Source organism: Cheilinus undulatus, linkage group 7 (genome assembly GCF_018320785.1).
Source record: "Cheilinus undulatus linkage group 7, ASM1832078v1, whole genome shotgun sequence".
Lineage (NCBI taxonomy): Eukaryota > Metazoa > Chordata > Actinopteri > Labriformes > Labridae > Cheilinus > Cheilinus undulatus.
Window position 1 is genome coordinate 42,921,825 of NC_054871.1, and position 16,026 is coordinate 42,937,850.

Sequence of the window (16,026 nt, forward strand, 5' to 3'; positions counted from 1 at the left end):
TAAAAGTGTTTATGTTTGGGCTGAAAACAGGTCAACAAGCTTGCAGCGCTGTCCATGGTGCTGAAATTGAGGAACCTAGCACATTGAAAGCTGTCATTTGGAGTGAGACGGGCACTGTCAGGAGGTGATTCCAGGCTTCTCTTTAGCCGATTTCAAAAGTTTATTGTAATTAGTCTGTTTGGGCACCATACATTTTTGACACATTCTAGAACAGCACTCACTCTGTGCTCCAGGTCCTTGGTATTTACAAATTAAGCACTTTGCTCCATGTGGTTACACCCCTAGTTTCTACTTAAATTATTTTTAGTTTTGTGTTGTCATTTAAGGGACGATGATTATTTCAAATCATATGGCATTTCCGAGGGAAGACAGTTATGAAGTGGGAGAGAGGAAAAAAAGTACAAGACAGAAAAAAAGTGAAGTCAGTTGAAAAACGTGTCTGTGAAAAATTTCCGGTAATACTGAAAGCTCAGTGGAGTTGAGGTGGGCAGGTCACATCTGTGACTCAACAGAGACATATTTTGTGGAGACCTCAGGTTATGAACTGAATTAGTCACCATACAGTGTGACTGAGATGCGAGCAGAGGTGGGCGGTGGTGAGTCTGATCCTTTTAGATAGAGCAGAGCTGCACAATAACAACAGCTCACAGACAGCAAAACCGGAACCAAGAATTCAAACTTTTTTATTCCTTATTTGATACAGCCCGTGTAGTCTCAAGGGCTCTTACCTAATCCTAGTATGTAGTCATGCTGTAGCGGCTAGAATATGACTCTCACAATTTCTCACAAGTGAATCACCTAAAGCTGTGGTCAGACTAAATGTTTCAGTTCCATTATACTCATAGGGATTCTGCACTTGTCGGCCTTGAGAATCTGTCAGTTCAACTCATAGTGAGTCATAGTGAACAACAATCAAGAGCGTGTCAGACGGCTCCCAACAGAAGGTCGAGGATGCTTGAATTGCATTTCCTGCTTTGTTTGATTTGTTCCCTGATGTCAGTGACATTGACCTTTTAAAGCAGAGAGTGCTCTGACGCACAAATGTACAAATGTAAACAAACCAAATGGCAAAGTGAAAGAAGAGTGATGAAGGTGGGGCTGTCAGATGTGACAGTGAGACAGAGAAAAAGGCTGTTCAGCGCTAACAACATCATCTCTGATTGGTGTTATGTAATAGAGAGACGACAATGGCAAATGGATAGAGAGAAACACTGGTGAGAAATAGCTGGTGTGTGACTGTAAAGTGAAATCTAAACTTTGTGTCTTAACACACTAGATATGTTGGAATAAGGTTAATGTAAATGTGAAAACACAGAGATCGATGTGTGACTCTATTTTTGATTTAGACTGGTAGAAAGTTGTTCATCTTTTTCCTGGCTTGGTTTAATTTGGCCTGGGCAAATATTGGTACCTATGGCATCAGCAATCTTGATGAGGATTTACCCTGCCACCCTAATACTACAGTGATATCAAATCACAGAGCAGTTCATCTCAGTACAATCTGTTGTTAGCCGATATCTCTGCTTTCATTGAAAACTAACAGCTAGCTTAGCTGTGTTTTTGTTTGCTGTAAGGTAAATTTCCCAGATCTATCAACCACAGTAGACAACAGATAGTAAATGTATCATGACGGAGAGATTTGTACCAGAAAACAGTAAGTTTAATCCCCACATTCTGTCTCTCTGATCCGGCAGCTGCGCTCTGATCAAAAGCATTTTTTTTTATATTGAAAAGGATCGTATTTCACGTGAGTGGGCATAGCTTCAGCACATTCAACTGAGATGCCCACACCATCCAAGAAAAGATTTAACTACCTCTTTTGTCATGGTTTTGGAGCATAGTTTTTTTTTAACTTAGAGATGTTTTTCAAGACTGAAATTTGGCCTGGGGGTTCATAACACAGTGGCCTGTCATACACAAACCTAGAATACTTTACAGTGACGTTAATGCAATATGCATTTGTACTTGCAAGGCATGTACAGGTGCATGGATTGTGAAAACCAAAAAAAACCCACTATCCTTCTCAAAATACTAAAATACTGTGAAATAGTTTGTCATTACACATGGATTTTCCCCATGCAAGGCTATGGCAGAATCGATGTGAAAAACACATTTCCTCGTTCCTCTTCTTTTCTTGTATCTCTCCATGCCTCCCTCAAGGGACGGACTATGATGCAGGTACAAGACCCAATTGAAAGACTTATGGACCAAATTTATGAGAACTGTGACTTGCTCTTTAGGTCTCAATTCATGTGATGTATTTCTCTGCTACCATCTGCTGTCAGGAGGGTATGTGGGTGTATTTTTGTGACACTCAAAGAGCAAATGTACTCAATGTACTCAAAGAGCAGGAAACGTACGTGGGCAATTGAAAACAAGCACTAAAAAAACAATTCTCAGCACCCAAGTTGAAAGCATGTGGACAGGAAGTCACTTAAAACACATCCCTTTAGTTTGAATTATGTTTTTTTTTTTTCATTTTTGCATTTATGAATTAATATGCCTTAATGTTTTTTTTAGCACACCTGCTCTGGCTTCCTGTAAGCCATACAATTGATTTTAAGATTTTACGGATTGCTTTAAAGCACAGCATGGCTGGGCCACAGGCTATAATGAAAACCTTTTAACCTCCTATGAACACACTCACACTCTGATTTTTTCTGGTAAAGTCCTGTTAGTTGTTCCATGCTCAGGCTCATAAAGAAAAATAAAGAGACTATGCTTTTTATGTTTGAAATCCTGTAAAGTGTAACAGTGTGCTGGAAGAAAAGGAAACCCAAACCAACTTCACTTTGAACACCCTAAAAATGGTCTTTTATTAAATTCATCACCTTTTTCATTCAACTCCTCATCAGACTTTGTTGTCTCTTGCCAGAATGACCAGCATCCATTCATCCATCCATCCATCCGTCTGGACCGGCAGTCCTCAAGAAATCCGTCCATTCAAAACAACTACCTGACATTTGCTTTAGATATTGATGTGACCAACAACCTGCATTTCACAGCAATAAAATATCTACAATCAGAAACACTGAGATACAGCTTTATGTCTGTGCTAAAGCCGGACAGAGAAAACAGCAGAACAGCAAGAAACCGAGCTCTAGTTGTTGTTACCCTTTTATTACAGCCTGCTTGTTTATGCATATTACACCAGACCTTGAAAATGACTCCGGAAAGACATTCTTTTATTGTCTTAATGTAAGCTGTTTAATAAAGCAGTGTTCCATGCACATATGCAGCCAGTAGCACAATACGCCTACGTTAAACAAATGAAAAAAAAACAGCAGATAACTTCACAACAGCTCCATTAGCTGTCTACAACAGCCAAACACTGTTCTCCACTAAAAACACCAACAAATCATCCAAATGAATAACTAACCAGTGCTCCATTAACAAGACATCACATTAAAAACCTGCATTGCAAATTCAAATTGAGTCTAACCATTATTTGTCCAATACAAGTCTTCATAAACTGATGATCTCTACTGTAACCTCTACTTTTACAGTAACATAAATGGAGGCAGTCTGTCTTATTTGCAACCTGAGGTGCCCTTACACCTGATGACTTTTCCTCTGATTTAAAGTCACAGAAAAAAATTGTTAGGTGTAAGGTGGGCATAAGTTTTAACTGTAGCCGTTTACAGGTGGTCTTTCTTCAGTCTTGGTGTTACTATAATATCAAACGTGTTTGATTTTGTCATCAGTCTTAAGTCTGGTCGTATGGAACCGTTGTCCACGACCAATGGGAGTTGGTTTTGTGTGTAATCACATTAATTCACTTCGTCCTTTAAAATATGAACATAAGTGTAGATCAATCTAGAGCAGCTGAATGTTCGCTCAGAACTCAAGAAATTGCTGTAAATTTACATTAGATGCATGATAGGAAATAATCTTAAAAAGAATAGTATTCTAGTCTTCTAGTTAGTGGCCGACAGTCTTTGCAAAATCTTAGTCTGAGACTAAAAATTCAACGGCTTGCCAACAAATACTCTTTAGATGTGAGGGGGTCTCAGATGTCAGGCTTTTTAGAGTATTTCAAGAGTTTTAGCAAAGTCCTTTAGTGTGAGGCCAGCTTTGGTTTGATATCCTTAAAGGGTAATCTGAAGTTAAGCCTGAGAGGAATTGCAAAGAAGAATGGCAGAAAATCCCCAACCCAGCTGTGCAAAGCTAGCTGCATCAAACTCAAACAGACTCAAGGCTCTAGTTGCTGATATCGGTGCTTCAATTAAGTACTAAGTAAAGTGTCTAAATACTTATGTCAATTTGATATTTCAGTATTTTCTTTTTGATGAATTTGTAAACGTTTCTAAAATGCTGTTTTCAGTTTGTCAGTATAGGGTACTGAGTGTAGATTGATGAGAGAAATAAATAAATTTAAACAGTTGTAGCATCAGACTGCAAGAACTGAAAAAAAGTGAAGTATGGGTGGCATTCTTATTTGGAGAGAAAAAAATCAATTACCACGATAAACTTGCTTGTCATTTTTCTGGTGATTGTATAATTGTCTTATCACTTAATCTGTTCTCTGAATCAAAGATAAGGGAGTCATCTTTATACACATGCTCAGATACTGCTCTCAATCAGATTGAGAGGGTTCCCTGCAAAGCTTGTAATTGGATGCAGCAGGACATCTGTAGGACAGACGATAATATAATCAACAACTCTTATCTTTCCTAACACTAGTTAAATGGATTTTTTTTTTTTCCGAATAAACTCCACACCCTCACACAAAAACGATCAGTTTGCTTCTGGACTATATCACAGGTAGAAATCACAGTATCCATACCTTGTATTTCTGCACCCAGCTCCTCCTGAGGGAGTCTGATGTGTTCAGCTAAATAATAAGAGATATGTATGCATATCCCCTCTCCAGTGGACACTCCTAGATTAAATCCACAGGGGAGAATCCTGGGGGGATCCTAACCAGATGAATCAATGACCTTTACTGGCTTCTTCCAATACAGAAGAACAGTGGTGATACAGCAAACTCAGAAATTCAGAGTTTCTCTGACATCAGTGAAAGCTCATTTTAACTTTTTTATTCCACAAAACAAGCAATGCATTTTTGACTTGTATTGGTAATGGCACACCTTTCTGCATGCATATAGATTCAATTGTACATTCACCGTCATTATGTGAGGATGAGTGCATATGCCCAGCAGTTAAATATGGATGTGTGACAGCTGTACTGTCATCATCGTACTAGATAGTCGGTATTTACCTGTGTTAGGAGGCATGGCCAGAGGAACGCAGGAGTCTCCCTGTCCCGTGGATGGAGAGGACAGTAATGTCTTTGCGAGGAAGGCAGAGATGGGCTGAACCAATAGAGATGTCATTCTTCCTCCAGCTTCTCGTGACACATCAGCTAGAGAGAATAAAAACAGGTTAATTAATCCGAAGAATTTATGATGGATGAAAAAGAAGTCTACAGTCGACTTTGCTGATGGTAATCCGTTGCTGTATGTAACATCAGGTCATCTATAAAAGTCCATATAGGGAATTCTATGGTCCTCTTTTAAGATATACTTTAAAACTTTGACTTTAAAGACACTGTCCTCCAGGATTTTCCTGTATTTTGCCGCATTCATTTTACTCTCTATCTCTCCGTGGCCGGCTGTCAAGAGGCATTCCCACAGCATGATGATGACACCACTGTGCTCCACAGAGGGGATGGAGTGTTTTTTGATGATGTGCAGTGTTTGGTGTCCGCCAAACATAACATCCTGTCTGATCCGCCAAAAGGCACCATTTTTGGTCTCATCAGACCAAAGCCTGGCTTATTTTCTGCTATTTTTGAAGTTTAGCATGCTTTTCATGGCATGTCCTTTGCAGCCATGGATTACCTGGATCCTCCGAAAGTCCTTTTATCTTGAATTTTAAGACAAGAGATATGGCAACTATGGAGTTATAAGAACATATAAAAACATCTGTAAACTTAACAACAGAGAAAGGTGGTGAAGCAGCAGGTCTACTGTGTTGAAATGATGAAGTTAGACAACTAAAAGCTCTGACAAAAGAAAAAGACAAGAAGACTAAAGACCTGGAAAGAAGAGCAGAGGACCTGGGACAAGGTCCCCCTCTGGCCAAAGTGAGGCCATAAGCAGACTCTGGTATCTTGCCCCTCTACATTGTATGACTGTGTTATACCTGTGTTATTACCTTGATCATATTTGTCATGCAAACACTGGCCTGATGAGCAGACAAGGCAAGGCCCCCAAACATAAGACGAGGCCCTACACACTGTGCGTGGTCTGCGTATAGGGAGGGGCCTGCCTGGAACAGTATACAGCATGTTTGGCTTTTGCAAACTCTAGATAGACTTTTAAAGGTTTTGCACTGAGGAGAGGCTTCTGTCTAGCTGCTCTGCCATGAAGCCCAGATTGGTGGAGGGCTACAGTGATGGTTGTCCCTCTGGAACTTTGTCCCATCTCCACACAGGATCTCTGGAGCTGCACTGCATGTTACTTGCCGTGATTTCTAATCCCCCAGCGACACTTCATTTCCCAGTTTTCTTCTTCACTTTTACCACCCATGAATAAACCTTTATAATGTTTTATATAACTGCCAGATTTAATGGGTAAGAATCTGCTGACTTGAAAAACTAAGTCATAACTCATTACAAAGGTATGCTGATTTTGTCTGTAATATCTAATTTCTTCAGCCATTTTCATTGTGTATACCTCATTAACTTATCTTGCTACTTCTATATTTTTTTAAAGCTGAACCACACTTTCTTCAAGTTTTGTGAATAATCCATATTGTAACCTTAGCTGTGAGGACAAGCTCAGCAACCCTTGAAAAAAATCCCTTGTGCTCTGTTTGAACCAAACATCTAGTCAATAGCTTTCTCTGGCGGGTCTACAGAGTGTCACGGCGGCATTCCAGCTCCACGAGATGATTAATAATCCATGAACAACACAGGAGACAGGACAGAGGGCCGAGGGGTGTAGGGGTAGGGGGGTGGCTGAGAAAATGGAGGAGAAACAAGGCCAAAGATAAATAGGGGAAAGGAAAGCAGGAGATTGTTGGAGAGGATCAGAGGAAACAAAAAAGAACTGAAAAGTTAAAGGAGAGGAGAGGGAATAAGTGAAGATGGGGAGAGCAGAGGAGGTGACAAGAGAGGAATAGGTTAAGAGAACATGAGCAGAGGGGAAGGACGGGTAAAAGAGATGACAAGACATGAAAGGCTGGAGGGGAAGAAAGATGCAAAGCTAGGGCAACAAAAAGGTCAACAGAAAGAAAAGAGAACGTGTGGGAGAAAAGGGAAGGACAAATATAGTAGGGGGAGTGTGACAGCAAGACTAGAAAAGAGGGTCACGCTGGGCTTTTCATTTGTTTTTAAGTTGTTAGTCTTTCTCAGTGGTTACTAAGAATCACTGTAGCTACAAATTACTTGACAAAGACTTTTTATTTTCCTATTCAGTCCTAAGAAGTAGCATCTCTTCAAACTTTAAAGTGACTGGCCACTGAGAAGCATCTCCACAGCATGATGCTGCCGTCGCCATACTTCACAGTGGTGATGTTTGTGATGTCCAGTATTTGGTGTCCAGCAAACAAAGTGTCTTCTCTGGTGGACAAAAGCACCATTGTTTTCATCTTCTTCCAAGTGACCATGGAGTCTCACATGTAAAGCTTTGACTGGTGAAGAACCCGGGCAACTGCCCTCGTATGCAGCATCTCTCCCACCAATTGCTGAAACTTGTGTCTTCTTGAGAGCAGTCATCGGTGTCTGGGTGGCCTCTCTCACTAGTCTCCTTCTTGCATGGTCACTCAGTTCATGCAGACGGCCTGATCTAGGCAGATATCCAAGCCATTTTCCCTCCATTCCTTGGTGATAGATTTAACTGAAGTCATCAGTACCTTGAGAATATTTTGTTGCTTGGGGTGTTCTTTTGTCTTCATGGTGTAATGGTAGCCAGGAATACTCATTAACCACTGACCGTACCTTCCTGACAAACATATCTGTAAAGAGCTGATTATTTATACAGTTATTCATTTTAACTTTAATAGTTTTTATTGGTATTTACTTGTATAAATCTGATTTCACTTTGAGATTAAAGTGATTTTTTGTGATTTTTTGGTCTAAAAAGCCAAATCATATTGACCAAGATTATTTTATCAAGTCAATGTAAGAATAAAATAACATTTTATGATGCACTGATTTTTAATCTTCTGAAAAAAAAAAATAATAATAAAATAAAAATTAAAAAAATCCATTGGAAAAATAATCCTCTAATCATAGTCAGTTTTTAAAATGGGTGTCTTTGAAGCCCATATTTATTTTGAGGGAACATGGAGAGCTCTGGTTTTAGGTCCAAGTTAAGCATTTTTATTAGATCATCAATAATAAGGGGCAAACAAATTAAGAATAATGAAAAGCAGGCTTCAACGTAGCACAGAGATTTAAAGCCCTTCATTACCACCTCCTTTAGACCTATTTCCAAACCCTTCATTAAGAGATGCTTGAGAACAATCGTCTTTGATGTCAGACTTTTGTTTTTCACCCTCTTCTTATCCCACTTCACACCAATATTTTATCTTGACAGGCATCTTACATGTAATTACTGCTTGAAGTAATTATTAAGAGAAGTGTCAGTGAAGTGAGCTTGTGCTTCTTCTCCATTGGCAAACATAGCCTGATATCAGTAAAATTACTTTATCAGGAATGATGGAAAAAGAGCAAGCTTCTGAATTTTCTACAGCCTGTCCTCTTTGCCAAAAGGGAGCGGATAATTACAGTTGTCACGTTGAAACCCTGAAGCACTTGATAGCCGTATAAAGAGATACACTACACTAATATGGGGCGCTGTTATTATACTTAGCTTCCCTAATCAGAAAATATTTTATGGTGCATTTTTAAGACTCCCTTGTCTTATTTATGCCCTTAACTTTCATACAACAGTCAAAATGTCCAACACAGACAGTAGAAGGCAGGCAGGGTTATAACTTTTGCTCCCCCAAAACTGAGAACTGAGCAAAAATGTAGTTTGATTAATTCAAAAGAGGTCTAGCCAATTGGTGCTAGTAGAGAAATGGGAATCCCCTCAGTGCAGTGAATGTGTCTCACATGATTGCAGAATAAAGACACCCTGCCTGCAAGGTCCAGCCACTGGTTAATCAGTATTCCTGGCCACCATTGCACCATGAAGACAAAAGAACACCCCAAGCAACTCAGCAAGTATAAGTCAGGTGATGGATACAATGAATTTCCAAGGCACTGAACATCCCCGGGGTTCAGTTAACTCTATCATCAAGAAATGGAAAGAAAATGGCATACATGTAAATCTGCTTAGATCAGGCCGTTCTCACAAACTGAGAGGCCACGAAAAGAGACTAGTGAGAGAGGCCACCAAGACACCTATGACAACTCTAAAGGAGTTACAAGCTTGAGCAGCTGAGATAGAAGAGACTCTGCATACGACAGCTGTTGCCCTGGTTCAACACAAGTTAAATCTTCATGGGAGAGTGGCAAAGAGACTGTTTAAGAAACACATGATAAATCTCAGCTAGAGTTTGCCAAAAGACGTGTGGGAGATTCCATGGTCAAGAGGAAGAAAGTTCTTTGGTCCAATACAACCAAAATGGGGCCTTTTTGGCCATCGGACACCAAACACTGCACATCACCACAAACACACAATCCCCACTGTGAAGCACAGGTGTAACTGACTGAAATGCACCTATGTTGTGATTGCTTTTACATGTAATTTTTATTTGTACCTTACCAATATCTAAGATCTTCTCATCTCATTCCTGTGCATATTCTGTGTTTGCACACTGCCCTGCAACCCTCATGCCCTTATATGGGCATAAAAGGACAGGGGTGATTCTTTATGCTGATTACGAGAAATGGACACCTGCTTCAAGTTTACGAGCAACTGGCATTCATCAACATAAGAACACAGGTACAAACAATTTAGCAGTTCAAGAACTTTTCATGAATCCCACATAGTTTCCTCTTAACGTTCTAAAGAGCAATTTAAAAAAAAAAATCTTTTGAAGATATTGATGAATGAGGCCCATCATGGCCACTGTATACACAGTGATAAAAAAAAAAAAAAAAAACAAAAAAAACAAAACCTTCTTTTTAAGGAGATATCAGTCAACTTTCCTCCATTACAGGGAAACAGTCAGGAGTGCAGGCCCTAAAGCTCGGCTACTGTTATTTACATATCTTTTCCAAAGTTACACCAAAGATTGGGCCAAAATCTCAAGGCAAACCATGAACATCCATGCAAAAGAGCCTCTTTAAAACATAAAAAGAACCTTTAATTGTTCAAAAGCGATTGATCTGAAGCAAACACAAGATACTCGTGCTCTACATGCAGGATAGGTGCATAGTGAAGAAACCCCAAAACCCAGTTAACCCTTATGTTTGTGTCGGGGGAGGCAGAGGGAGGGTGGCTAGCACTCATCCCTGCTGTGCCGGGTTGAGGCTCTACTTCCCCCAACTCCCTCATTTTCATGACGTAAGAGAGGGAAGAATAGAACAGAGTTTGTCAGAACAGAGGAATTGAGGGTTTTGTGTCAAACTAACATCGTAATATTGTACTGTAAAGTTTGTATCTTGGCACATCTAGGCTTCTCTGAAAGCACACTGGTCTGCCATGGCACACTATTCAGATACCACTGAGCTAGGCTATTTATCACTACAGAAAGGGCCGAATGGTGTTATTTAATCAAGCTCATTTCAAGAAAGAACTGACCTTAAAATGTCTTGACATGAACATGTTTGTGCTTTTCTGCCTGCAGTGCACTTATGGGTTGTTCAGGTCTGTAGCATTTGACTCACCATGTGTTTAACCTGATTGTTCATTGAGAGGGAGGGTCCATGTTGATATATCCTGTGGCTTAGTCCTATTCTACTAGAAAGTACTTCATACAACCCCACTTAAAAAAACCATAATACCTTCAAAAAGGGTCTTAAGGACCTCTTTTTTTGTCTTTCGAACAATACCATCTAAGGAACTGTAATTAAAGATACTGAATGACCTCCTCCACAGCAAAGTGCACAAGGAAGTGAATAAAAACTATGCCAGTACCCTGCATTAATCCCTATGGTATATATGATTAAAGACATAACGACTGTGAGAAATCTGTAAACTGAATTTGCTCCTTATGGTTTTTGACAGTGGATTAAGATTCTGATGATAGTCTAAATGTCTCAAATATAAATAAATTAAGAGGTCTTAAAGGTGTTAACTGCCTCTGGCTTCAACACACAGCAGTATTTTGCTTTTAACATGATAAAATTCCTTGGTTCACAGAGATGATACCGATCAATCCAGTGAAGCAATGAAACATATTTGAAGGGTATCTTTCTGAAATCACAGAAGTATTGAACTTCTCTCCCTGCCTTTACAGCCCATCTATTACTGGGCACTGATATGAACTCTTACATGGATTGATGGACTGGATCTACACAGCCAGCCTTCCTTTTGTGATTTTTATGTATTGACCAGGGAAAGCCTCTGACATCTTGACATATTTAACAAAAAGGGAAGAGCAGCAGCTCGATACATGATATCCAGGGCTGGCAGAAACTGATGAAAACTGTTAAGATGGAGGAAAGTGAGATACACTGAGGTAAATCTTGACTTACTCAATAATAATAATGATTATTGCTCATCAGGAACAGATGAGAACAAATATATTGACATTTGTCAGTCTGGAAAAGGTAACAAAGCCATTTCCAAGGCTTTGGGACTCCAGAGAACCATGGGGAGCACCATTATCCACAAATGGAGAAAACTTGGAACACTGGTGAACCTTCCCAGAGGTGGCTGGCCAACCAAATTATTTTTAAAGCGCATTGATGACTCATCCAGGAGGTCCCAAAAAAACCAAGAACAACATCTAAAGACCTGCAGGCCTCACTTGACTAAATTTAGGTCAGTGTTCATGGTTCAACAATAAGAAAGAGACTGGGCAAAAATGGCATCCATGGGAGAGTTCAGAGGCCAAAACCACAGCTGACCAAAAAGAACACAAAGACTTGAAGTTCTTGCAAAGGGATGGTTATACAACACAGATCGTTAGATTGCTACAGCCGATACATTCAAAATCAGTGTTCTACAGTGGTTCGCAACGCTGGGGTCAGAACCCCTGGGTGGGCTGTGAGACACTACAAGGGGGTTTGTGGGACTCTTTACAAAAAAAGGAAAAAATTGAATTGATTTTAAGTGGGAAATGAATTCATTTTTGCTAAAAAATATCCTTAAAGTCTCTGTGAAGTGAAACCCAGAATTTGCGCCTATCAGCCATGGTGGCCCACGGTTCATTAGAAGTATCATAAAGGAGAAATTTGTCTAGAAAACAGTAAATTGAATCCTCAACTTCTGTCTTTCTGATCAGAAGTATTTTTTTAATTTGAGAAGATCATAGTTTGTGTGAGTGGGCGTGGCTTCAGCTAATTTAACTGACATGCCTACAACATCCTAGAGCAGATTTTACTGCCTCATTGGGGACGCTCACACTGCAGTTAGAAGTGACCCGAATCTAATTTTTTTGCTCACATGTGGCTCATATCAGATTTTTTTTACAGTGTGAACAGCACAAGTCACATTGAATAAGGCCACCTTTGTATGTGGTTCTAAATCAGATACATATCTGATCTTTTGGATGTTAACCGCAGTGTGAACAGGCAAACAACAAAAATCAGATCTGTGAAAAGATCAGAACGGAGCATTAAGGCCTGCAGTGTGAACGTAGCCATTTTGACTTGTGTTTTTGGCGAAGCGTGAGCATGTGACCAGTAGCCAAAGTTTGCATTGCAAAATAGTGTTCAAAACACAGAGACTTTTTGGGTATCAAAAATGCTTTGGAAACTTTCAGTGCATAAGTTTCAGCCAACATTGGGGCCTATGTTTAACAGAAACTTGCTAAATCCTGCAGAGAAACTGAACCTATCTGTTTTACTGTATAGCCTAGCTTCCTCGCCAGTACAACGAGCAAATTGTTCTTAAAGGAGCAATGCTCACTGAAATCACTGGTGGCTAATGCCGTGACTACTACTAGGTACCTCATACTACCAAACTTAGAAAATACTGAAATGTCACTTCAAACAGGCCGTTGGAAAACCCTCCAATGTGGCTGAATTAAAACAATTCTGCAAAGAAGAATGGGCCAAAATTCCTCCACAGGGAGGTAAAAGACTCATTGCCAGTTATTGTAAATGCTTGCTTGCAGTTGTTTCCACCAACAGTGGTCCAACCAGTTATTAGGTATAGAGGGCATAAACATTTTCCCATAGGGCAACTTTGCATTATGCATTTACTCAGGTTGTCTTTGTTAAATATTGAAATTTGTTTGATGATCTGAAACATTCAAGCATGACAAAACAATAAATCAGAAAGGGGGTGAATGCTTTATCACAGCACTGTGTGTTAAATTACAAGTCATTGTTTAAGAGCACAATAAAACCTTCTTTTTTCTTTTTTTACAAACCACTGGGACCCGAGGTTTTCCCCCAGAGTATTCTGCACGGCAAGACAGCAGTGGTCCCGTAGCAATGCAGTGTCACATGTCCTCCAACATAAAACATGTTTTTCTTCAGAATCTTTACCCAAAGCCATCTCAACACTGTGTTTTCTCTTTTAGCAAGGCGTTATTTTTTTCATTCTGTGATCTTTAACAGGACAAAGGGTTTAATATGCAAATGTCTAATCATGCAAAACAGTTGTGCTTTTAAAAAATGTACTGAGTGCCTTACTATGTGACTGGCAGATCAACAAATAGAACACCCACTTACATAACCAACTCTAGAGCCATGCCACTCACAAAACAAGCCTGTAGACCTACATTTTATATAATATAAAGCGTAACAAAACATATTTTCCCATGTCAGACGTAGTATACAACATGTAGCCCCAAGTCTTGGCTCAGTCAGGCCAGTCTTGTGTCGGTGTAATTGTGCATACGCTTATTTCTTAGGATGAATGAGAGAGAATAACTACGAGGGCAGATGATAGAAAATTTAAACATGAAACAAATGAGATGGCAGAAAGCATCACATGCTCTCCCACTGTGATCAAAGCAGAGGAGAGGAATGCATTACAGCTAATAAGCACTGCAGGAAGCCTTCCTTCTCATCCCCGTGAATATGTGACATCTCACTATTAGACATTTTGCTGAGCTAACACCAGCAGACAGGGATGAAGAAGGAGAGACAGCGATGGAGACTGAAGGAGAGAGGCAGATTGTTAAAAGAGAGACAGGAAGTGATTCATTTTCTCAATATCACAAAGCCAAAATTAAATCTGGCTTATTGATTTGGACAGAATTATTCATATTTTTTGTTCCTTCCAGTCTGTAGTAATTTCTTGCTTTCCTGCTTTGCTGGTGGCAGCTCTGACTTGTAAGTGTAAAATGCTGTTGAAGGCCTTTTTTTCTTAATCTAGTCACATACAGCAGGTCCTTCGTTATTTCAGTGCTGCCTTTTAAGAGAATCTAGACGCCACTGTTTCTAAAGTGTTGTTTCACAGTTGCAGACATGAGATGGGAATTCTTATCATGGAAATTTTCGATGAAGACTGCAACCAGAGGGATGCTGGGTAATACATCAGGCTTCTTCAAATCATGCAAATGAAAACATCCAGACGGTAGAAAAGGAATTGTTTTTGAAGGATATATATGTTTCAGATATAGATTACATTCTGTGCTGGTAGCAAGACAGTAAATGAAACATTCTATCTGTTTATTCTTTATCTGCTAACACAGACTTCAACTATAAAAACAGTTAAAAGAGATCTTTATAATTGTTCTTTTTTAGATGAAAACCTATGATTATGGGTATTTACAGTGCCTTTGAAAATTACTCGCCCCCTTGGATGTTTAAAAATTAACTGGTTTTATAAATCGATTATGGTCAATATAAATTAGCATTTTTGGCCAAAAAAGAAACAAACAAACAAACAAACAAGCAAAAAAAATCTTTAATGCCAAAGTGAATAAAGATTTATACAAAGTAATATCAACTGAATGAAAATTAATAATGCAAAAATGTGATTGCATAGATATTTATGCCTGTATTTAGTAGATGCGACTTTTGCAGTTTTACTCCATTCTTTTGCTAATCTGCTCGAGCTCTGCATGGTTGCATGGTTATCAGTGGTGAACAACCCTTATCAAATCCAGCCACAAATGCTCTATTAGATTGTCATTTTTTTTCATCATTTTTCTACATATTTTCTGTACTGTAATTTCTTTTCCTGTTTTTTTTTCATAATTTTCCTTGGTAATTTTTTTTGGTAATGTTTTTTTTTGTGTCTTTTTTCATCTTTTTTTGGCTTTTATTAATCTTTTTTCATCTTTTTCATAATTTTTCCACCTTTTTTCATATTTTTATGCTATTTCTATCATTTTTCATCTTTATGTTGTTGTTAACATTTCTTTCATCTTTTTTGTCTCTTTTTCATCCCTTTATATCTTCTATTTCATAATTTTTCTGTATTTTTTCCATCTTGATTTCCATCCCCCCTTCCCTTTTTTTCCCCTGTCCTTTACAAGCTGCTGAGAAGCGTCCCCATAACATGATGCTGCCACCACCATGCTTCACAGTGGGGATGGTGTGTTTGTGTTGATGTGCAGTGTTTGGTGTCCACTTAACAAACCCTGATGACCACTCTCCAGTCACAGAGTGCCAGAAAACAGAACTTTTTTTTTTTTAAGAATCACCTTTGCCCGGCTTAATGTAAATTATCCTGCACTGCCTCTTACTGCTTTATTGTATCTCAAATACTGCAAGAAAGCTCACTGTATTAACTTTGGGTAGTTTTAAATTTTGCAGTTAAGTATATAGGTTAGGGTTTTGATTTTGTACGGTTTTCACTTCTGTGAAGAAGTTTGTGTAAATGTCTCAGATCATGTCTCTGTAAGCTGCAAACAGTTAATGCATTTTCCTCAGGACTAATAAAGGGTCTGTCTGTTAAAAATAGAAAGAAAAAAAAAACTCAAACAACATTTGAAACAAGTTCATGTGTATATAATTTTACATTTGGTTAAGGGCTGATTTTAAAACACTGTTGTTAC

At 39.0% G+C, this 16,026-nt stretch overlaps 1 protein-coding gene across 1 annotated transcript in view; it reads right to left on the reverse strand.

Moving 5' to 3' along the window:
• LOC121511708 (inactive N-acetylated-alpha-linked acidic dipeptidase-like protein 2) overlaps positions 1 to 16,026 on the reverse strand; it is a 492,988-nt gene that overhangs the window by 287,407 nt on the left and 189,555 nt on the right. The window contains exon 7 of the mRNA XM_041790471.1: positions 5,222 to 5,365. Within this exon, the coding sequence (XP_041646405.1) occupies positions 5,222 to 5,365 (144 nt within the window). The remainder of the gene's footprint in view (positions 1 to 5,221; positions 5,366 to 16,026) is intronic.